At 37.7% G+C, this 24,588-nt stretch overlaps 1 protein-coding gene across 7 annotated transcripts in view; it reads right to left on the bottom strand.

Annotated features, from left to right (window-relative positions):
• STIM2 (stromal interaction molecule 2) overlaps positions 1–24,588 on the bottom strand; it is a 188,674-nt gene that overhangs the window by 46,443 nt on the left and 117,643 nt on the right. For all 7 annotated transcript variants that reach the window (XM_055588205.1, XM_055588204.1, XM_055588206.1 and 4 more), the window contains exon 3: positions 19,612–19,726. In XM_055588205.1, coding sequence (XP_055444180.1) covers positions 19,612–19,726 — 115 coding nt within the window. The remainder of the gene's footprint in view (positions 1–19,611; positions 19,727–24,588) is intronic.

Here is a 24,588-nt window from a genome sequence, read left to right as displayed (position 1 = left end):
GGGGAAAAACGCAGTTTTACAGTTACAGAAGCAGAACAGACATTATCTTAATCAAGTGATCACAGGTAATACTGCATAACAAACTAACACCAGGTGGCACTCAAAAGGCTCTAATGAAAAGAATCATTTCTGTGACAGTCCAGCCCAAAATGCCTAGCATGGATCTAATCATAGAAAATATCAAACAAATCCTAATTTAGATACAACCTACAAAATGACACTGTTAACAGTTACTGGCCACAGACATGCAAGGCCAGGAAATACTTTGGAATTGTTCCAGATTAAAGAAGACTACAAAGTGAGGACACCTGGGTATACTTGCATACTCATTATCAGGACCAAAAGCAAAGCTGGAATGAGGGCCTCGAGGCAAAGTGTTTTGGTCCTGAAGATTTTCACTAAATTTGAAGTTGCTTTCAATTAAAGAAATTAAAAACTGTATTAATAATCTTTCTTTTTCCATTATATAGGCATAGACTTCTAATAATTGCTAACTTCTTCATTACTTTGTAGTTTGTGGTTTTCTTCGAGAAAGTATGGCAATCTTTTAACACTAACAATGGTTATAGCAAATACCAGGTCCTTATTAGCTGTCTAGTCCTGTTCTAAGCTGTATATTGATTGATTAATCCTTAACAGAGACTTCTAAAGAGGGTACTATTACTACCTACATTTCACAGATGGGGAAAGTTAAAGACAGAAAAGATTAATACACTTGCCCAAGGGGAAAAAATCTATACAAAGACTTGAATCCAGGCAGTCAAGTGCCACACCTTCTTTAGAATACTGTCTGTCTAGGAAAGGATAGCTGTACCTTGGAGTTTCTCAAGATATCAGTATCCAAAAGGTGAGAGACTCAGTGATTATAAAGACTCAGAATCTTTAAAAAAGCTAATTGTTCAACATTCACTTAGTACCAGGTTGAAAAGATCTAAGATCCTATCTTCATAATATTGGAAAGCTTGCCATACAGATTTATGCTGTTTATTTAGAAAAATAAAAAAAACTAATAATAAACTACTGCAAAAATGTCTTTGACACTTTTAAAACAAGATTTACTATTCAATTCAGTTCATGACTTTTAATATACAGAGAGAAGTAAATATAGGAGTGTGTTTCTTAAGTCTCGCTACTGAGAGGGCCTGGGAATAATACCTTAATAGCAATGAGAAGACCTAGTGTGCAAATCTTGGTTTCTAAACACTACCTCAACTAGAAGTAACCAGAACTCCTTGGAGTAATGGTTGTTTCCAGGGGGAGAGCTAAGAAATAACAAAATAAGCCTAGAACAACTTTTTGTGCCAGAATATAAGGAAGGCTTAAAAAACTATGGAGACACACATATAAAAGAATAGAAAAGCCAGCTTGAAAGGTTTACAACAGTCTGCTTGAAAGGTTTACCAACAGTCATATCTGGGACAATCGTGTCCACTCTTTGCGACCCCATGAATCGCAGCACGCCAGGCTTCCCTGTCCATCACCAACTCCTGGAGTTCACCCAAACTCTTGTCCATCAAGTCGGTGATGCCATCCAGCCATCTCATCCTCTGTTGTCCCCTTCACCTCCTGCCCCCAATCCCTCCCAGCATCAGAGTCTTTTCCAACGAGTCAACTCTTTGCATGAGGTGGCGAAAGTATTGGAGTTTCAGCCTTAGCATCAGTCCTTCCAGTGAACACCCAGGACTGATCTTTAGAATGGACTGGTTGGATCTCCTTGCAGTCCAAGGGACTCTCAAGAGTCTTCTCCAACACCACAGTTTAAAAGCATCAATTCTTCAGCGCTCAGCTTTCTTCACAGTCCAACTTTCACATCCATACATATTGCTCTACTATAAAAGCACAGCTAGAATTGAAATAACCTTTCTTTTTTTTACTTTTCTAATTGTCTACTCAATAATTCACATTTATATTTCCTTGTTCTCTTCAATTGACTTATTTCCAAGATCCAAAAGTGCTTTCCTGTTTAATTTTTTTTCAGGCCCCAGCTGTGTCACTGGGGAAAAAAGTAATTTTGCTCACTCTGGTGAAACAGTGTTGAAGACAAATGAACAGTTATTACCAAATTATTAAATTCAGAATTCTTCTTAAATTATAAATTGCCCTCTTATTCCACATAAACAGAATACTTTATTATCTAGTAAGTAATGATAATTTATTTCAATGGAATTGTTGACAAACCAAAACCCTAGAAGTGACCTCAAATGAATTCTTACATTCCTGAAGACAATACATTATCTATTTTGTAGCTTATACACGTTTTCAGTCTACACAAATGTTACTAGTAAAAATATTACACCAATTTGCTATTTCAGAGAGTTCTGCTCCTTGCTTCCTATTAATATAAAGAGAAGTGAAAGACAACCAAAATGACAATTTTTGGGGAAAAAAAAAAAAAAGCTGTCCAAATTTTCCATTAGAAAATACAGAAAATGAAAACAGCATTGTAAACTAAATAAAACTTCCATTTCTTCTAGTAGCCTAAACTCATACAAGTATTGCTTTTCCTAGAATTGATAACAGCAGGAAATTACCCATAACTACTACTAATTTAATAACTCTTTGTAGTTTCACAAAAGCGTATCTTTCCAGACAACTGACTAAGGATGACTTTATAAACTTTATATTCATTGATTCTCTAATGTTATGTCTGTTCTTTTCCCTGCTGAGAAGACCTCACTTGGCAAAAATTGATGAGTAACACAACTGACAAGAACTCCAGGACATGATGAAGACTCAGCATGGGAAAAGTATTCCATATTCTCAAGCTCTTTACAGTAGTTGCAAACAGCAGGTGGTATTTTTAGATATTACTGAAGTGTGATGAATACTATTTGCCTTTAGGGAGTGTGTCATGCTCCAAGAATCATATTATTCCTTACACTGACAAGTATCTGGAGGGCATCACTTTCTCAACATTTCCAAACTAACGCGGAATGGACAGCACCTACTTTTTGACACCTCAAATTCACTTCTTTGATCCTCCAATGATGCTTTTAAAAACACCTATGTTTCCTCCTGCACGGTATAGGCATTTCTAGCAATCCTAGGTGAACACAGTCAGGGTTTCACCTCATCAATGAAAAAACTGCTGTGCAATAGTGAAAATCTGTAACAGCCAGAAAAATTTTGGAAAGGGTAGAGGTGAAGCAAACTTTAATGATAGTGTCCAGTGTTGAGAGTTATATTAGCTCATTTAATTAAAATACCAAAATGGGATTTAATAAAGCATTTACATTTAGGAAATAACATGCTCTTACCATAAAATCCAGAGTGGGAAGAAAAGAGGTCTATGAGAAAAATCCATTTGTAATCCAAAAGTTTTTGACTGAAAATGTCAAGAAAGTATCAGATTTTCTGAAGGAGTAACTATATTTTGTATCTTGTGACCCAGGCTGCCAGACTTCACTCACCTACTTCTGGATCCAGAATAACCTTTTAAGCTTTTCTTCAATCTACTCTTGTCAACATCTACCTTCTCTTGCTCATCTATCTGTTACAGCTGTTTGTCAAGTAGGTACCCCTTTTCTCTCTGCTGTCTTCTGAGACAAGACTCATAATCACCAGGGAGAGGGGGTCGGAGAAGGAAGTAATCAGAGGGCATCATTCTGGAGGTCACACTGACAGGTCTAGTTATGGCCACATGACCTAAAGCCAGTTACTTCCTGAAATTTTTCTAACTAGAGGAGGCAGGAAAAATTCTTTTCTCTTTTGTCATGACCCTGGGAAAAGGTAAGTCTACAACTGCCCGCAGCCACAGAGTTAGCCTTTAGGAAATACAGTAGGCGAAAATAAAAGCAAAATCCAGAAAGAAACAGACAGAAATACAGATGACCAGAGTGGATTAAGCCCCTACTACATACCTATACTCTCCTTAAATAAAGATGGCTTTCATTAATTGATTTTCTCCTACATCAATTATATCTCAACTGGGTCATTCCATTAATATGTAAACACATTTAAAATCTTTCACCTTTAAAAAAAAAATAAAAACTGCCCCTCACATCATATCTATCTTCAGGTATCATAGTCCCATTTCTCTTCCCCTTCTTTTGAAAGTCAGTATTTACTGTCTTCACTTCCTCTTTCATCCACTCTTATGCGACTTTCACTTCCACCATTACAGCACAACCTCAACCTCTACTTTGCTGACCCAAGGGTGGTTCTCTGTTGTGATCTTACTCAAACTTCTGGAGCATCTGACACTGTCTATGCCCTTTTAAAAAAAAATATTTCCTTCATATACTTCAGCACCCTAGACTCTCCCAGTTCCCCTCATAAGCTTATTGCTCACTTCTCTTTCTTCTTTCCAGGATCCCTCGCTGCATCTTGACCTCTCAGCACTCAGTTCTTCACCTCTTTGAAATGTGACCATTACTGATCCCTCAACTGAGCCTTTTTCAACCTTTTTTCCCCTAACTGCCTCCAAGAAATTTTAACACCACAGGTACATAAAACCTAGGCACTGCATGATCCTTAATTCCTGTCTCCAACCCCCCTCCCCCCATCAAATTCCTAAATCCAATCCAACAGCAAATCCTGTCAGCTAGTCCTTCAAACTATACCAGGAATCAGACCCCTCTGCTACCTCCCTCTCCCAGGTCACTCCAAGAGCAGACCCTTTACTTCTACTCCTCTCTTCTCCAGAGTCTAACAGCCACACAGTAACTACATAATCTTCTCAAAAGACAGATCACACCTCACTGCTTAGCTCAAAACTCCTAAATGGAGCTAGAATTGCAGTAAGTATAATGACTTTATACTTAAATCCTGAACTCTATTAGGCCCTACAAGGTCTTCTGAGATCATGCAAACCTGTTCATTACCTGTCTTCCTAAGACTGCTAACTTCATGAAGGTAGGATATTTATTTTGATCAATGCTCTATTTCCAAAACCCGGAATAACGCCAGTCTTCAGGAGGAATTGAATCAATTTTTAATGACTTAATGAATGGAGCAAATGGGTATGCTTTTGTCACTTGCAATAAATAACATCTTTGATGATAAGCATTCTTACAACAAATTTCCCATTACTTGAAGTACTTTGAGTCTCTTTATCTTCTGCCACTAAAAAAAAGACTTAACTAAAACATATCAACTGCTCAAACTTTAAAAGAAAGCTCTAGAGTAAAGAAGAAGACATGGTATACTGTAATTTCAAGCCAATCAACAAAGCATGTTGAACAGTCAGTTATGCACAGTAATTTATTAAGCGTTTAGTCTTGTGATAAATTCAGCCTCCAATATTTAATATAGTGCAGGTTCCATTAGAAACTAGAGTGATTACTTTGAGGGGACATTCTTTAAAACCACTCAAAGAATCTAGACACAGGCCTAAAAACATATATCGACTAACTTAAAACTTAATCTTCTCTTTTTCAAAATTACACATCTAAAAGAAAATGCAGTCTAAAGTCATGGTCAGATTCATGCAATTGGGCATGCTCATTAAAAACAGATGAGAGAAATTTAACAGCGACCAAAGCAGATCAGTCTTCAACTATCTCACACTGCAATCTGGGATATGCTTGCTTACCTTTGCTAGGGCCACAGGCTCTGGATCAGTGGGTATGCAGCTAGCACACAGAAACCTATTATTATTCACTGTAGTACAGCTGTAGCACTATCATTAAAATCCTGCCACAAAATATTTGGTACTGGTCAAAACACGGAAAATAAGGATGTTAGAATTCTACATTCTTACGATATATACTTCAGAAACCAAACAAACGAATAAGCATATTTTAAAGGTAAGAATTTCTTGCATCTCCCCTCTCTCATTACTCATCCTCTCATCTTCCCTTTCCCCAGCCCAGCCCATCTCCATCGCCTTCCAAAAAGTTCAGCGGATTGTTTTAAGAGAACTGTCATTCAAATTCTTCATAGGAAGTAATTCTATAAAGGGCTTGAAAATGGCTAGTGATAGTGCCATCTAGCAATGGAAAATTAGTCTGTCAACCAGTTTCTTGCCCACACTAAATGCATTTTTTATTAACCTATGTTTTCAAACCATAAACCAACATAAATATAAAGAAAGAAATACATATTACATTAAGATGTAATAAGGTATAGACTGTTGCTTGCTTATATAATTGTCAAGAGTATAATATTTCTAATAAAATTTTGTGGATAAAAAAGATGTAATAAGGTGTAATACCAACTTCCAACTCTTATGTTAATACATGGTGGTACTACTTTTTGAACAAAATCCTTGTTGAATTAAAAATTTTTAAATGTTCAACTTTTTAACATGTCAGTAAAGTACTTCCTTTTTTCAAGCATAATCAGATCTACCAGTTTCTTAAGAAAGCCTTTTACCTCATCAAACTACCCATTTGTAACTGCCATTTAGTTTCCTCCATTTTCTTACCTACGCCTTAAATAAGAAGTCACTCATTTACCTATGTCATATCTACTTATTCTCATAAATCAGTTTTTATTGTGGCAAAATATGCATAACATAAAATTTACCGTTTTATCCATTTTAAGTGTATAGATCAATGGTATTAAGTATTCATATTGTTGTACATCCATCAGCACCATCCACTCCAGAACTCTCATCCTGCAAAATTTAAACTCTGTATCCATTAACCAATAATTCCCCATTCTCCTCCCACTGCTGCTGCTGCTAAGTCGCTTCAGTCGTGTCCAACTCTGTGCGACCCCATAGACGGCAGCCCACCAGGCTCCCCCATCCCTGGGATTCTCCAGGCAAGAACACTGGAGTGGCTTGCCATTTCCTTCCCCAATGCATGAAACGGAAAAGTGAAAGTGAAGTCGCTCAGTTGTGTCCAACTCTGTGTGACCCCATGGACTGCAGCCTACCAGGCTCCTCCATCCATGGGATTTTCCAGGCAAGAGCACCGGAGTGGGCTGCCATTGCTTTCTCCGTCTCCTCCCAATGCTGCTGCTGCTGCTGCTAAGTCGCTTCAGTCGTGTCTGACTCTGTGCGACCCCATAGATGGCAGCCCACCAAGCTCCCCCGTCCCTGGGATTCTCCAGGCAAGAACACTGGAGTGGGTTGCCATTTCCTTCTCCGATGCATGAAAGTGAAAAGTGAAAGTGAAGTCGCTCAGTCGTGTCCAACTCTGTGCGACCCCATGGACTGCAGCCTACCAGGCTCCTCCGTCCATGGGATTTTCCAGGCAAGAGTACTGGAGTGGGGTGCCATTGCCTTCTCCGCCTCCCACTAGCCCCCAGCAACTACTATACTACTCTCTGTCTTTGATTTTGACTACTCTAGGTACCTCATGTAAGCAGAATCATACTGTATTTGCTTTTCTGTGACTGAGTTATTTCACTTAGTATAATGTCTTCAAGGTTCACCCATGTTGCAACATTTGTCAGAATTTCCATACTTTTTAAGGCTGAACAGTATTTCCCTGTATACCACATTTTGTTTATCTATTTATCTGTTGATAACCATTCGGGCTGCTCTACTTACACCTTCTTTAAGATTTATTTTGTGTGCAAATGTGAGTCAATTTCCCATACCAATGTTTAAATTGCTATCTGTAGGTTAATGATTGTCTTCTCACCATATTTAATGGCTTTTTTCCAATACATCACATTTCTCTATTTAGTACTACTGGCCACTTTTCATTTCCTCTCTCTATGCCCCAGAGAGAAAGAAGAAATTACTTACAAAGATTCATATAATGCAAAGACATAAAACATGAAGGACATCAGTGAACTAGAGAAATAAAATGAAACTAAAAGGATACACAAAATATACATGAGGACCCTTAACAGTTACAAAAAGTAGACAAAGAAGGAAATGAAATCACTGAAAGGGTTCACAAAATAAGCACAAATCATCTCCTCATAAGTACAACTGTTCTCGTTACAGAGAACTAAAAAAAGGATTCTTCATGAAGGCTCTCAGCATATCCTTTGGTGGCATAGGTGGACTATGCCCTCAACTATACAACCATCTGTCACTTTCTGAAAACTCTCCTCTACAGACTTCCAAGAAACTGTACCTTCCTGATTCATCCCCCATGTCTTGATGGCCATATTTATTTCATTAGCTACGCATTTGTTTTGTCTTATTAGCAGTATTCCCAAGGAGCTATTCTCTTTCCTTTTCCTTCTCTCGGTGAACTCTTAATTCATATGACTCTAACGATGATACCTTTATATGAGTGAAGCACAACTCTACATCATTAATTCTGTTCTGAAACATAGCCCTTAAGCAGCCATAAGTTCCTAGTGATATATACCTGTTTGATAGTTTTTTTTTTTTAGCTGATTACATGGTAAGAAAATTGATAATGGAAGTAAAAATTAAATTTCCTTCAACGCAACTGACACTTGCTGTTTCATTTTGTCAGATCGATCGAGACTTTTTCTCAACCATGAAATATTTTATTTTCAAATGTGAATCTTCAATCTTTTTTGTACATTATCTTCTGTGAAGATACATAGAAATGTAATGACCTTCTAGTTTAATAACTTAAGCATGCAGCTGATTTTAAACAATTTTAATCAAAAGTTTCTAAATGATCCATCATTTTCAACTTCCTGGAAGAATTAATACCGATACAAAGAGAAAGAGAAACAGAAGACTAGCCAAATGTTAGAAGAATGTGTATTAAGGCCCTCTTATTGAAGAGCACCCTAACCAGATGAGAAAGTTAGACAATTAACATTATTTGTACTTAGTACTCCATTTCAATAGCATAGCCATTCATAGTGTAAAGATTTTTAAGCATAAGACGTAAGTGGTATGTGATTTATCCTGTGTTTTATGATACATTCCCTCTGAAACATATTTATATATGTAATATATGTATATACATATGTTCCAGAATTACAGAAATGTTTAGAATTTTTAGAAATAAGTCATGTTCATATTCAAATTGAAATTGTTATCTAGTATCTTTGAAATCTTTATTTTCTTTGTATTTATAATTTGCATTATTTCTATTACAGTTGCTTCTAAGTTGCTAATATTCACTAGAATTGAAAAAGAGACCCAAGTAAACCTAAGACTTGCTTGAAAAAAGATTTTGTAAAACTAGCCACCTTTGAAGAATATACTATTACCAATGAACAAGTTCTGTATCCAAAAGAGCAGGAACAAAACATCTGTTCCACCTAAAGCAGAATTTGACATAGTGAGTCTTCCATAATCATGTAATTTTAACAACCAGAACTTGAACCAGAGTCCCTCCTACCCACCCCTTTCCCAAAAGATTAGTAAAGCAAAATTTAATACACATCCATATGGAACTGGTTCCCAATTGGTGGGGTAAGGAAAGAAAGAACAGTAAGATGTTCAAGAAAGCCTGTTTTCTAGATAGTCCATCACAGTGAAAAGTGGACAGCCCTTATGTTTACCTTCTGCAGAAGGTTCTGTTACTGTACTCCAAACGTGAGGTATCCCTTGAGTCTGTGAACATAGCAGAGGAGAAATGTAGAATATTTCAGGTATATAAAAAACCATAACAAGGCAAATTCACAAACAATTTTAGAATAGTACCTCCTTAAATGATAAGAAAAGCTCCGCTGCATGATGACTATATAAAAGTTCATTATTTGAGGAAAAAATGAAGCTCACAATACATCTAATGCACGTGTTCGCACAGAACAGAAACGATCAAGTTTTCTAGAGCCCAGTGTAGAGAGAGATGTAATAAGCAGTGGGTCTCTGCCTCTCATATTGAGAGGTGGTCTCTATTTCAGAACAAAACCAAGAAAGAACTATAAAGGAACACAGAGCTGTCTCAAAGTCAAGTATCCACTATACATTAAAAAGTCATAATTCATCCTAGCAAATCAGCATATGCAATGACTAAATCTCCAGAGGTCAAGTATCCTGAAGTAAAAGAGAGAGTCCCAACAAGAAAAGAGAAATAGAAGACAACTAAAATAACTAAAATAGTTATCCCTGAAAGAGATCTGAAATTCAGAGAACAGAGACCGAAATACTAACACAGGATAAGATTAAGAAACATTAGCAATTTATTGTGCTCTGAACTCATTTGGATAAGGACACAATACAAAGAAAGCTATCTGATTGTAAAAGAATAAAACCACACTTTATATAAAGTATAAAAATCCATTCTGATGAATACAAAACTGTTTTTGCAAAATGATCAAGTAATTTACACACTGATCAAGTAATATTTATTCTATTCTTATAGAAAAAGCCCATGTTAACACACTTGAATGCTGGTTGACAGAATAAATGAACAATATGCTTGTCTTACCTACTCTCTACATAAAAGAAACTTTGACTATAAAAGACTTTTGTTAGTGGTGCAAATAATGACATTTGTCATTCTGAAACTAGACTCTACCTCAAGAACAGGGCTTCCTTTGTATAAACCACTTTCTGTGGGCTATGAAAACCCAGTACCTCTATAGATAGTTAACAACAACAACTCCTAGAACTAAAAGTATGATATAAAAGTTGAAGTGTTACACACCTGGATTAATAAAACAGATAAGCATTTGAAGCATATTAAGAGTCTTACGTTTTTAAAATGTGCTATATTAATTACAAACACCCTGAAAGCTATTAATCCAGCAGAGTGCCTCCCACTGAAAGAGTGACAAAAGATAAAAGATAAATGTCCCTTTATATGCAACTAACTCCTCAGGCCTTACCTGACTTCTGCAGGCAGACCAGCATACTTCTTTCTCTATTAACTCACAGTGCCTACTGCCTATCATGATTATAGATAGTAGACAGTAGCACATCCTTTAATTACTTGTCAATAGAACTTCCTCCAATAGCAGACTGTAGGCAGGTGGAGAACAGAAAACACATTCTTCATCTGTATTTCTTCAGAACCTGTGTATCTTCAGTATCTGTGTATTATCATTCCTCCTACTCAAATCCACATTACATTAAACTCAAAGCAGGGTTTCTTGACTATAGTGAATTCATTGTCCTATATCTCTTCTATATTATATGACTTTCTAAAACAAGAAGCTGTAGTAGCTCCTAATTAGTATAATGATGTTAAAAAGGTTAAAATATTGTAAACACTGCCAACTCATAATTTCTACAATAATATCCTCCTTTGCTATTGAGATCAGGCACACATCAAACATCCTTAATAAGTGCTCCAGGTAATCAGTATCATTTACTAAGTGATACGGCCCCCAACTCAGAAACGTTAATCTCCAGTGTCCTCTATATGTGTTGTGCTCACACTTATCTTAGTCTCTGAGCACTTGCGAGGTGGCAGGCACTATTCTAAGCACTTTACATTTACAAATTCATTTCATCTTCAACATTCTGATAGTAGACAGCCTTACCCCTATCTAACAGATGACAAAACCAAGACACAGAAAGGTTAAACACTACATGTTAATAGCAAAAGACAAATATTAAAACAGTGATTTACTCTATCTCATACACTAAAAAATTACATTTCTGACTTGAAAACTATGCTTATTTGAGGGATTTAGGACTAATGGAAATTACAAGTACTCATTTTAATATGCTAACCTGTATGTATATGCCTCTTTTTCTCAATTCTAGGAAAATTTTATCTTTCAAAATCTTGCAAAAGAGTCATCCTCTAATGAAGACTTCCTCATAATAAATCTATCCATTCTTTTAAAGTCCCACAATAGAACCACTTACCTACTATTTAATCAAATCTTCATGTATTGTTGTTTAACATTTCATCTGTGCACATATAACAATACTGTAAACTTCTGGATGAAAAAGGCCTTATCTTATACTTGTATCCTGCCATAGTGAGTGCTATGCATACTGTAAACGTACAATATTGTGTTGATGGATGCCACAAAGATAACTGGCTACCTTACTATCCACAAGGTCTACATTTTGAGTTACTCTGCTGATAATGTCAAACAATATGCATTGATTGTTTTACATTTTATTTCATTCCAGTCTCATTGCAACCAACAGCATACACACGAAAAAGTAATTTTATTGACATTTAGAGATCCATTTGTACTTTTACACCCAGAAAAATATCCTTAGGAATATCAAGGATCTACATAAAGAAAGATTTAAAATCCTCCTTACTTTTAGAAATTTAACACCTATCATCAGGAATTCTTTTCCTTTATATTTTCTTCATGCAACACTGACATTTTTGCTTTCTTAGCTAAACAGAAGGAAAATGCTCTTGCTCATTTCTCTCTAGCTAGATTTTGGACACACTTTAAAACATACATTATTAAAGGCTGACAGCTTTCATTCTCTCCAGCAATTTCAGATTCTTTAAATTCCTAGTCAAAAAAACAACACTAAACCTTCAGCAAAATTTCCAAATGTCTATTCAATGTGTAAAGACCAAAATTATACAATGACCTTATGTAAGATAAGACCCATACTGAACATGAACAGGATGGAAAGATTACCTCATGGTTGTCACATGTTAAAATAACTATTTAACCCAATGAGTTATTTTTAAAAACAGTATATTACTTAATCAGTTTTATATCTAACATGAGTCCCTAGATCTCATACATAATCAATAATTTTCTATATATATTTTCCTTCATTAGGTATCTAGCTACTATCTAACTGCTGCATTCATTAGTTTTAACAACTGATCCAGTTTATCAAAATCTGTCTGAAATCTAATATTAGTTTTTTAAGTGACTTTTATTTATATTGGACTTTTGCCATGTGCAAGCTAACCAAGGATTCTCTACCTGCACACACACACACACACACACATATACACTCACCAGTACATTCAGGTCACACTGAAATTTTTCTATATGAGATCAGTATCAATTTCTGAGGAACACAATTCTACCTTTTCCCCCATTTGACAACATTCCATAAAGATCTTAGTTACATTTCACCACCCAGAGAATTGTACACTAAAATGGTGAGTCTTTAGTCTAATATATCTGTTCATTTTACTGATGAATGTTATGAGACTGAAGCAAAAAACCTTACAAAACTTTAAATAGGGCTGAACATTTTTGTTCATTCAGCATTATTACAAACGTAAGTAAGTCAACACTTATTAAGTGCCTATCAGGTGTTGCCAGGAAGTATGCCAGGCACTTTTACTACATTACTCATTTATATGACACAAGAGACCCATTTTGAAGTGCATTTTAAAATGTGCCAGATGTCTTAATGTTTATAAACAGAAGGGCCATGATGTATATTTATACAGCTTGAAAACCCACACACCACCTAAAGCAGGCTACCTCCACTTATAGCAAATTGTCAGGTAATTGAAAGAAGAGCTATAAGGGAGCTCCAATATATGGTCTACCTCCTTACCCTGATAGCTCAGCTGGTAAAGAATCCACCTGCAATGCAGGAGACCCCAGTTCAATTCCTGGGTCAGGAAGATCTGCTAGAGAAGGGACAGGCTACTCACTCCAGTTCTTGGGCTTCCCTTATGGCTCAGCTGGTAATGAATCCACCTGCAATGCAGGAGAACTGGGTTTGATCCCTGGGTTGGGAAAATCCCCTGGAGAAGGGAAAGGCTACCCACTCCAGTGTTCTGGCCTGGAGAATTCCGTGGACTGTATAGTCCATGGGGTCACAAAGAGTCAGACACGAGTGAACAACTTTTACTTTCCTTATTCCCCTCCAGAACTCCCGGTCAATCTTCACAGCTGATTACAAACACCCGCTTCTGGGTATAATTCTATCAGAGAGTTCATTAGACCTTCCAATGAGCTACCTCATATCTTACACTTACTTCTATTATTATACACTATCACCATATGTTGTAATTATTTCTTTACTTTGTTTTTTTCCACTCAGCTACTTACTTCTCATATTAATAGCACAGAATGCATTTAAGTTATCTTTAATACCCAGGATCCACTGGCTGCTTAACACAAAATAGATATAACCTATTAGGCTACACTGCTTCTGTAGAATGAATTAGCTTACCTGCAACTGATAAAAAGAAATCGTGTTAACATAAAAGTCATATCATCTCACAGGTGACTTTTCCTCACATGCTATCATTTTACACCACCAAGTAACAGGAACTGGATACAAAGTATAAAGACAGAACAACAAAGCCATGAAAATGATGTCTGCTTGCCATTCCTTCTTCCTCTTAGCTCAGCCTGGCCACAGCCTCTGAGATATGCCTGCTGTTTAGTTCTCATCTTTGCATACATTGCCCTTATCGTCATTTAGCAAGTTCAGCCCTATCTAACATTCCTTTTATTAAGTTATCTTTATGTATTATTAAAGGTAAAGTTACAGTAAGCATAGTATTTACTGGTTTGAAATTCAACATCTCTTTTAACCTGTGCTAGTATTTTTATTAGTACTGTTAGTGCTCTGATTACAAAGCTGCATAGGTTTTGAGTAGTTGGCTCCAACCCCAATTTTCTTCCATAAATTCCAATCATTAAGCATAATAATTGAATAGCATAAGTTTTCCAGGAATGCATATATTTCATTACAACAGAAATGCCTGTACTCAAAGTATGAACTGAATTACTGAGTATCCAGCACTCATCAGACATTATACACTCATTCATTCAACAGATCTTTACTCAATATCAAGGTAATTAAGGCACTGTTCTAGGCACTGGAGACACAAGGATGGGCACAGGTATGACTGGATGTTTGTGTGTATGTCCATGTGCGTGTGTATGTATCTATATTCATATTCAAGTAAACAAACTTAAGTTACATATTATTGCATTCTAGTCACTTTATCAGCAGTTTTCAAATCTTTTCAGAAGAATTACTTTTTGTTTCAGAAAAGAAATCTTTAAGAGAAACAAAATACACCAGATAAAAGCAGAACCCTACACATTTAGCATGCCCTGTCCCCCGAGATGCCTCCAGGAAACCAGGGGCCTATCAGGTTATGATTAAAATCACTGACTTAAGAACAATGCCCTGCCTTTTCACATGAGCACTTTAATAACTGGAAAGAGTCACACATGGTCAAATCAACTGAGAGAAATGACACTGAAAAAATCAATTCGGTCACTACGGAACTTCTAATAAACATTTCTTTCATTTAGCTCCTCTCTCTTCCCTCCCATGCAGTTCTTGCAGTAGGAACCTAAGACTCTTCCTCCCAAACCCTAACCCCTAAGAGGTTGTTATGTGAGAGACTGGAGTTCAGAGAAAAAGAAGCATGGAGTAGATAATTTGGGCCAACTCTTTGAAGAGTTAAGGGGACAATCTTCACACCACCATGATGATAAAATCTCAGGGCATGGAAATTAAGTTGAAAGCCTAGGGAAAAAGAGATTTAAGAGGCTATTCAAAACTTAAAAAAATCTTCCAACTAAAACCAAACAGACATTTCTCATTTCTCACAAAAGATCCCTCACTACAGTGAGAAATCAAAATAGGGTTTAGGGACAGAACCCATCAAATCTGGGACACAATAATAAACAAAAATAGACCACGATACCCCTTTTCTCTGCGGCTAACTTTTTTGGGGGCAGGGGAGAGAAGGAAAAGGACAAGCAAAACAAATTAATCAATTATATCTTGGAAGCTGATACATGGTGGTGGAGAAAGTCTGAAACTACCGAAGAGGGATCAACAAGGGTAGAGACAATGGAGGTTGTGGTTTGCAATTTGCTGTTTTAAACAGAGTGGTCAGGATAGACCTTAAGGAGAGAACAGCCCAATAAAAGAGGTAATCAGGAGGACATCTGCATTCCTGCAGCAAGAAGTCCATCTGGGACAGAGTCCAATGAGAATGAGATGGACAGGACAGAAAATGGAAAAGAGGGTCTAGGATAGGGCAGATCACTGACCTTTAGAGGTCTTCCTAAAGACTTTAGCTTTTACAGCCAAATATGGAGAAGCTCTATACAGTCAGCAAAAACAAGACCAGGAGTTGACTGTGGCTCAGACCATGAACTCCTTATTGCCAAATTCAGGCTTAAATTGAAGAAAGTAGGGAAAACCACTAAACCATTCAGGTATGACCTAAATCTAATCCCTTATACAGTGGAAGTGAGAAACAGATTCAAGGGATTAGATATGATAGACAGAATGCCTGAAGAACTATGGATGGAGGCTCATGACACTGTACAGGGGGCAGTTATCAAGACCATCCCCAAGAAAAAAAAATGCAAAAAGGCAAAACAGTTGTCTGACGAGGCCTTACAAATAGCTATGAAAAGAAGAGAAGCTAAAGGCAAAAGAGAAAAGGAAAAATATACCCAACTGAATTCAGAGTTTCAAAGAATAGCAAGGAGAGATAAGAAAGGCTTCCTCAGTGATCAATGCAAAGTAATAGAGGAAAACAATAGAATGGGAAAGATTAGAGATCTCTTCAAGAAAATTAGAGACACCAAGGGAACATTTCATGCAAACATGAGCACAATAAAGGACAGAAATGGTATGGACCTAACAGAAGCAGAAGATATTAAGAGAGGTGACAAGAATACACTGAAAAACTATACAAAAAAGATCTTCATGACCCAGATAACCACAATGGTGTACTCACTCACCTAGAGCCAGACATCCTGGAATGCGAGGTCAAGTGGGCCTTAGGAAGCATCACTACAAACAAAGCTAGTGGTGGTGATGGAATTCCAGTTGAGCTATTTCAAATCCTAAAAGATGATGCTGTGAAAGTGCTGCACTCAATATGCCAGCAAATCTGGAAAACTCAGCAATGGCCACAGGACTGGAAAAGGTCAGTTTTCATACCAATCCCAGAGTAAGGCAATGCCAAAGAATGTTCAAACTACCACACATTTGCACTCATCTCACACACTTGCAAAGTAATGCTCAAAACTCTCCAAGTCAGACTTCAACAGTATGTAAACCATGAACTTCCAGATGTTCAAGCTGGATTTAGAAAAGGCAGAGGAACTGGAGATCAAATTGCCAACATCTGTTGGATCATCAAAAAAGCAAGAGAGTTCCAGAAAAACATTTATTTCTGCTTTATTGACTATGCCAAAGTCTGACTGTGTGGATCACAACAAACTGTGGAAAATTCTTCAAGAGATGGGAATACCAGACCACCTGACCTGCCTCCTGAGAAATCTGTATGCAGGTCAAGAAGCAACAGTTAGAACCAGACATAGAACAACAGACTGGTTCCAAAGAGGAAAAGGAGTATGTCAAGGCTGTGTATTGTGACCCTGCTTATTTAACTTACCTGAAGAGTATATCACAGGAAATGCCAGGCTGGATGAAACACAAGCTAGAATCAAGATTGCCGGGAGAAATATCAATAACCTCAGATATGCAGATGACACCACCCTTACGGCAGAAAGTGAAGAGGAGCTAAAGAGCCTCTTGATGAAAGTGAAAGAGGAGAGTGAAAAAGTTGGCTTAACATTCAACATTCAGAAAACGAAGATCATGGCATCTTGTCCCATCACTTCATGGCAAACAGATGGGGAAACAATGGAAACAGTGAGAGATGTTATTTTGGGGGGCTCCAAAATCACTGGAGATGGTGACTGCAGCCATAAAATTAAAAGATGCTTGTTCCTTCTACAACCGAGACAGCATATTAAAAAGTAGAGACATTACTTTACCAACAAAGATCCATCTAGTCAAGGCTATGGTTTTTCCAGTAGTCATGTATGAGAGTTGAACTATCAAGAAAGCTGAGTGCCGAAGAACTGATGCTTTTGAACTGTGGTGTTGGAGAAGACTCTTGAGAGTCCCCTGGACTGCAAGGAGATCCAACCAGTCCATCCTAAAGGAAATGAGTTCTGAATATTCATTCAAAGGACTGATGCGGAAGCTGAAACTCCGATACTTTGGCCACCTGATGCAAAGAACTGACTCATTGGAAAAGAACCTGATGCAGGGAAAGACTGAAGGCGGGAGGAGAAGGGGACGACAGAGGATGAAACGGTTGGATGGCTTCACCAACGCGATGGACATGAGTTTGAGTAGGCTCCAGGAGTTGGTGATGGACAGGGAAGCCTGTTGTGCTGCAGTCCATGGGGTCGCACGACTGAGCAACTGAAATGAACTGACTGAGCCATTACAGGATATTGAGCAAATCTGATTTATATGGTAAATCGATTACTCTACAAGTGGAGCACAGACTACCACAGAACACAAGCATCCACAGGGAGACGCTTAAGGACCCTCCACCATTATCAGAAAATTACTGTGATATCTAGGAAAGAGATGGGGGCTGAACCATGGTGAGAGCACAACAGGTGGTGAGAAGTGGTCAAGTCTTTTTTTCCTTCCTTCAAACATAGTTAAGTGGGCTCCATTCAACTTACCACAAACTCCAAATCTAAAAGATATTAGTAGCAATCAACTCCCTAATGGATCACCAAGTCCTTTACTAATATCTATGTACTACTGAGATATCTCATATAAATTGATTAAATCTTACTGAGTTTGACCATTCTAGCACTTTTGCCCATGAAATTTATACTCATTTATTCCTTCCTGGTGGCTCAGATAGTAAAAAAAAAAAAAAAAAAAAAAAATCCTCCTGCAATGCAGAAGACCTTGGGTTCAACCTTGGGTCAAGAAGATGCCCTGGAGAAGGGAATGGCAACCCACTCCAATATTCTTGCCTGGAGAATTCCATGGACAGAGGAGCCTGATGGGCTACAGTCCACAGGGTTGCAAAGAGTAAGACACAACTCAGCAACTAACACTTTCACTTTCATTCCTATTCCTACTCAAGTTTGTATTACTTTAAAATGGTATGGGAAAGGGGAATGGAGACAAACTGGTTTTTTTTTAAAATCTATGTATCTTTCATTGAGGTCAACAGTATTTTTTCCCTTCTTTCATTTTCTTCTTCCCAGAGTATTTCATCAGAATTATTTTTAAAAAATGAAAACAAAAATGTTAGCAAATCTTAAGCATGAATAAAAATATGAAGCACTGATGGAAATAGTTTCTTGTATTTTCTGATTTCCAAATGCTACCACTGACAGTCTAGTAAGCTTCATAATTTCTTCATATTCCTACTTGGCACTCTGTCCTAGCTTCTTTTTAATTTCATTTCACTATTCAAACTTGAAGAGAAAAAATAAACTACAATATAATTGTGATTTGATAAGTGAATAGAAACATTAGAAAAAAGACATTTTATTGAATTCTGTTACCAAAAAAAAAAAGACAAAAACTTGGAAGACTTTTTTTTAAAGTAGCTTTCCAATACTCGAGATCTAGTTGAAATTTTATGTCACACATCTTTTCTGCCCTAAACAATTACTATCCATAAGACAGTTTGAGGACTTAAGTGTAGAGAAAGGAATAAAATATAAATTACACTTTACCAAGCAACTATTAGATGACTTCATGAACAGTTTCCTTAAGAAAAAGCTTAAAAGTTCTGTGCCTTCTAAAAACTTTATGAACTGTCCTCCATAAGTAAAAGGAAAACTTTGTGATCCATATGTTTATTTGACAAACCTTTTATAATAATGCCATTTAATAGATGAAACAACACTCTAAAATTTTAAGCTCTCAGACATGTATTATCTTTTTATTCTAGTATAAGGTATCAAATTATCTGAAAACAGGCTGACCCTTTAATCCTAAGAAAAATGAAAATCATATTTCAAAACCAAAACTGGAACAAGTATTTATTAAAATATAAACATCCTCACAAAAGTACTATTTGGATTTTTTTTGTAAATCATATGTTAAAAATGGGTGAGCAGTGCAGAAAAGCAGCTGAGAGCTCCAGATCACTAAAACAGCCTTACCTTCTGATGTTTTCCACTGTTTCCATAAATCCTCAACAGTTATGTGCTTATCCTCTCTGTGCAGATGGCTGTGTTTATTAGTGGCATCTTTGTATTTCATATCTTCTCTGATAAACTGTAAAAGAGAAATATTAAGTATACTTAAATGAAAACAAAAAATATAAGCAAATCTTCTCACACATTAATAAAAATCCTGAGCATTGATAGAATAGTTTTCCACATTTCTCTATAAACAGAAAAAAGTAAAATTTGAAGTCCAGCAGTTGGTAATTTTCTCATAACAACTGGCATATTTTCGGTATTTTACACTCATATTATTCTCAAATGCTTATCAAATTTATTTAATAAGATATCTTCTAATTGTAACAACAACAGCAGCAGTTAAAAGTACGTATTGAATGCTCATTATTTATCAGGTGGGCTTCCCTGGTAGCTCAGCTGGTAAAGAACCTGCCTGCATCTCAGGAAACCCCCGTTTGATTCCTAGGTCCGGAAGATTCCCTGGAGAAGGGACAGGCTACCCACTCCAGTATTCTTAGGCTTGCCTGGTGGCTCAAACGGTAAAGAATCTACCTGCAAGGTGGAAGACCTGGGTTTGATCTCTGGGTTGGGAAGCTCCCCTGTGAAGGAGGACATGGCAACCCACTCCAGTATTCTTGCCTAGAGAATTCCATGGAGAGAAGAGCCTAGAAAGCTACAGCCCATGGGGTCACAAAGAATTGGACACGACTGAGCAACTAAGCACACACATTTATCAGATACTGCTGTACGTTATAGAATAAACATGTCACATCAACACACACATCCACACAGAGTCTTTTAACTATTTAACTTCATGATGGTTCTATAAGCAAAGTATCAAGTATCGCTATTTTATAGGTGAAGAAACCAAGACCCAAAGAGGTTAAGTAATTTTCCAATGTTGAAAAAAGAACACGAGCATTGAGATTCCAGCCCAAGCAGTTTGGTTATGCTCAACAGTATAATATGCTGCCACAATCTGACCAAATACTTAGTGACAGGGATATTTCATAACACAGTAAACAGCCTGAATCACTACATCGTATTTTTGTTCTTCTACATTTTAATTCATTTCTTCTAGTTGAAAGACATTCAATTACAGCATTTAGAACTAAAGTATTTTACAAAACTGAAGTTCAGTTCAGTTCAGTTCACTAGCTCAGTCCTGTCCGACTCTTTGCGACCCCATGAATCGCAGCACGCCAGGCCTCGCTGTCCATCACTAACTCCCGGAGTTCACCCAGACTCACGTCCATCGAGTCAGTGATGCCATCCAGCCATCTCATCCTCTGTTGTCCCCTTCTCCTCCTGCCCCCAATCCCTCCCAGCATCAGAGTCTTTTCCAGTGAGTCAACTCTTTGCATGAGTTGGCCAAAGTACTGGAGTTTCAACTTTAGCATCATTCCTTCCAAAGAAATCCCAGGGCTGATCTCCTTCAGGATGGACTGGTTGGATCTCCTTGCAGTCCAGGGACTCTCAAGAGTCTTCTCCAACACCACAGTTCAAAAGCATCAACTCTTTGGCACTCAGCCTTCTTCACAGTCCAACTCTCACATCCATACATGACCACAGGAAAAACCACAGCCTTGACTAGCCGGACCTTTGTTGGCAAAGTAATGTCTCTGCTTTTCAATATGCTATCTAGGTTGGATATAACTTAATCTGACTTTAAAATATATAGTAAGAAAACACCAAAATTTTCTTTGCTAAAAACCAACCTAGTCTGTATTGCCTCATTATATAAAATTCTTCAATTGCCCTCAACTGTCTACCAAATAAAAAGCAAATTTTTACGAATTATGTACTACTTCCTAATCTTGTTTCTGACCATCTTTTAGGCCTCATCCCTTGACAATTTCTACATATAAACCCATTACTCTATGCAAAAAGAAAAGTTTTTATAGATTATTATGTAACTATGGATGGAGGTTCATGATATTGTACAGGAGACAGGGATCAAGACCATCCCCATGGAAAAGAAATGCAAAAAAGCAAAATGGTTGTCTGGGGAGGCCTTACAAATAGCTGTGAAAAGAAGAGAAGCAAAAAGCAAAGGAGAAAAGGAAAGATATAAGCATCTGAATGCAGAGCTCCAAAGCATAGGAAGGAGAGATAAGACAGCCTTCTTCAGGGATCAATGCAAAGAAATAGAGGAAAACAACAGAATGGGAAAGACTAGAGATCTCTTCAAGAAAATCAGAGAAACCAAGGGAACATTTCATGCAAAGATGGGCTCAATAAAGGACAGAAATGGTATGGACCTAGTAGAAGCAGAAGATATTAAGAAGAGGTGGCAAGAATACACAGAAGAACTGTTCAAAAAAGAGGTTCATGACCCAGATAATCACGATGGTGTGATCACTCACCTAGATCCAGACATCCTGGAATGTGAAGTCAAGTGGGCCTTAGAAAGCATCACTACTAACAAAGCGAGTGGAAGTGATGGAATTTCAGTTGAGCTATTTCAAATCCTGAAAGATGATGCTGTGAAAGTGCTGCACTCAATATGCCAGAAAAAACTCAGCAGTGGCCACAGGACTGGAAAAGGTCAGTTTTCATTCCAATCCCAAAGAAAGGCAATGCCAAAGAATGCTCAAACTACTGCACAATTGCACTCATCTCACATGCTAGTAAAGTAAGGCTCAAAATTCTCCAAGCCAGGCTTCAGCAATACGTGAAGAGTGAACTTCCAGATGTTCAAGCTGGTTTTAGAAAAGGCAGAGGAACCAGAGATCAAATTGGCAACATCCGCTGGATCATGGAAAAAGGAAGAGAGTTCCAGAAAAACATCTATTTCTGCTTTATTGACTATGCCAAAGCCTTTGACTATATGGATCACAGTAAACTGTGGAAAATTCTGAAAGAGATGGGAATACCAGACCACCTGACCTGCCTCTTGAGAAACCTATATGCAGGTCAGGAAGCAACAGAACTGGACATGGAACAACAGACTGGTTACAAATAAGAAAAGGAGTACATCAAGGCTGTGTATTGTCACCCTGCTTATTTAACTCCATGCAGAGTACATCATGAGAAATGCTGGGCTGGAAGAAGCACAAGCTGGAATCAAGATTGCCGGGAGAAATATCAATAACCTCAGATATGCAGATGACACGACCCTTATGGCAGCAAGTGAAGAGAAATTTAAAAGCCTCTTGATGAAAGTGAAAGAGGAGAGTGAAAAGTTGGCTTAAAGCTCAACATTCAGAAAGCTAAGATCATAGCATCTGGTCCTATCACTTCATGGCAAATAGATGGGGGAACAGTGGAAACAGTGTCAGACTTTATTTATTTGGGCTCCAAAATCACTACAGATGGTGACTGCAGCCATGAAATTAAAAGACGCTTACTCCTTGGAAGGAAAATTATGACCAACCTAGATAGCATATTAAAAAGCAGTGACATTACTCTGCCAACAAAGGTCCATCTAGTCAAGGCTATGGTTTTTCCAGTGGTCATGTATGGGTGTGAGAGTTGGACTGTGAAGAAAGCTGAGCACCAAGAATTGATGCTTTTGAACTGTGGTATTGGAGAAGACTCTTGAGAGTCCCTTGGACTGCAAGGAGATCCACCAGTCCATCCTAAAGGAGATCAGTCCTGGTTGTTATTGGAAGGACTGCTGGTAAAGCTGAAACTCCAATACTTTGGCCACCTCATGCGAAGAGTTGACTCATTGGAAAAGACTCTGATACTGGGAGGGATTCGGGGCAGGAGGAGAAGGGGACAACAGAGGATGAGATGGCTGGATGGCATCACCGACTCAATGGACGTGAGTTTGAATGAACTCCAGGAGTTGGTGATAGACAGGGAGGCCTGGTGTGCTGTGATTCATGGAGTCACAAATAGTCGGACACGACTGAGAACTGAACTGAACTGATGCTTTTTCTATCTCAATATTTCTGATTTTTCTTGTTCAGTATTGTTTACTTGGCATCTTTATTGATTTTTTTCCTGATTCTAAAATTATAATGGCATACAAAAGATTATTTAAGAAATCCATAATGCAGAAAGTGGAAATCTCTTACAGCCCCAAACCACAGAGGCATATATTTATGACTTTTGGTGAAAGGGTGAAAAGGCTAGCTTAAAACTCAACGTTCAAAATACTAAGATCAAATCATGTGGTCCCATCACTTCATGGCAAATAGATGGGGAAAAAGTGAAAACAGGGACAAATTTTATTTTCCTGGGCTCCAAAATCATGGCAGACAGTGACTGCAGCCATGAAATTAAAAAAAGCTTGCTCCTTGGAAGAAAAGCCATGACAAACCTGGACAGCCTATTAAAAAGCAGCAACACCACTTAGCTGACAAAGGTCCATATAATCAAAGCTATAGTTTTTCTAGTAGTTATGTATGTATGATGGTGAGAGTTGGACCATAAAGAAGGCCGAGTGCCAAAAAATTGATCCTTCTGAATTCTGGTGCTAGAGAAGACTCTTGAGAGTTCCTTGAACAGCAAGGAGATCAAACCAGTCAATCCTAAAAGGAAATCAACTCTGAATATTCATTGGAAGAACTGGTGCTAAAACTGAAGCTCCAATTCTTCGGAAACCTGATGTGAGGAGCAGGAAAAGACCCTGGGTCATTGGAAAAGACCCTGATGGTGGGAATGACTGCGGGCAAGAGGAGAAGGGTGCAAAAGAGATGAGATGGTTGGACTGCATCACTCAAAGGACATGAATTTGAGCACACTCCAGGAGATAATGAAGGACAAGGAAGCCTGGCATGCTGCAGTCCATGGTGTCACAAAGTCAGACAGGACTGACAATGAACAACAGCAATGTACTGACTGTGAATATCGCCTTCCGACCAAAGGCCAACGTTTGCTTCTGAGTACAACTGTTGTCTACTGAAACTACAAAAGAAAACTTAACAGCTATATAATATAAAGAAAATCATTTCACTTTTCTGAGTTAAATAACCTTGGGTGTAAAATGAGGAAACAAAGTTTTAG

The sequence above is a fragment of the Bubalus kerabau genome, chromosome 7 (assembly GCF_029407905.1).
Source record: "Bubalus kerabau isolate K-KA32 ecotype Philippines breed swamp buffalo chromosome 7, PCC_UOA_SB_1v2, whole genome shotgun sequence".
NCBI classification, from domain to species: Eukaryota; Metazoa; Chordata; class Mammalia; order Artiodactyla; family Bovidae; genus Bubalus; species Bubalus kerabau.
The sequence above is the reverse complement of the archived record's forward strand: the minus strand, read 5'-3'. Positions and strand labels throughout refer to the sequence as shown.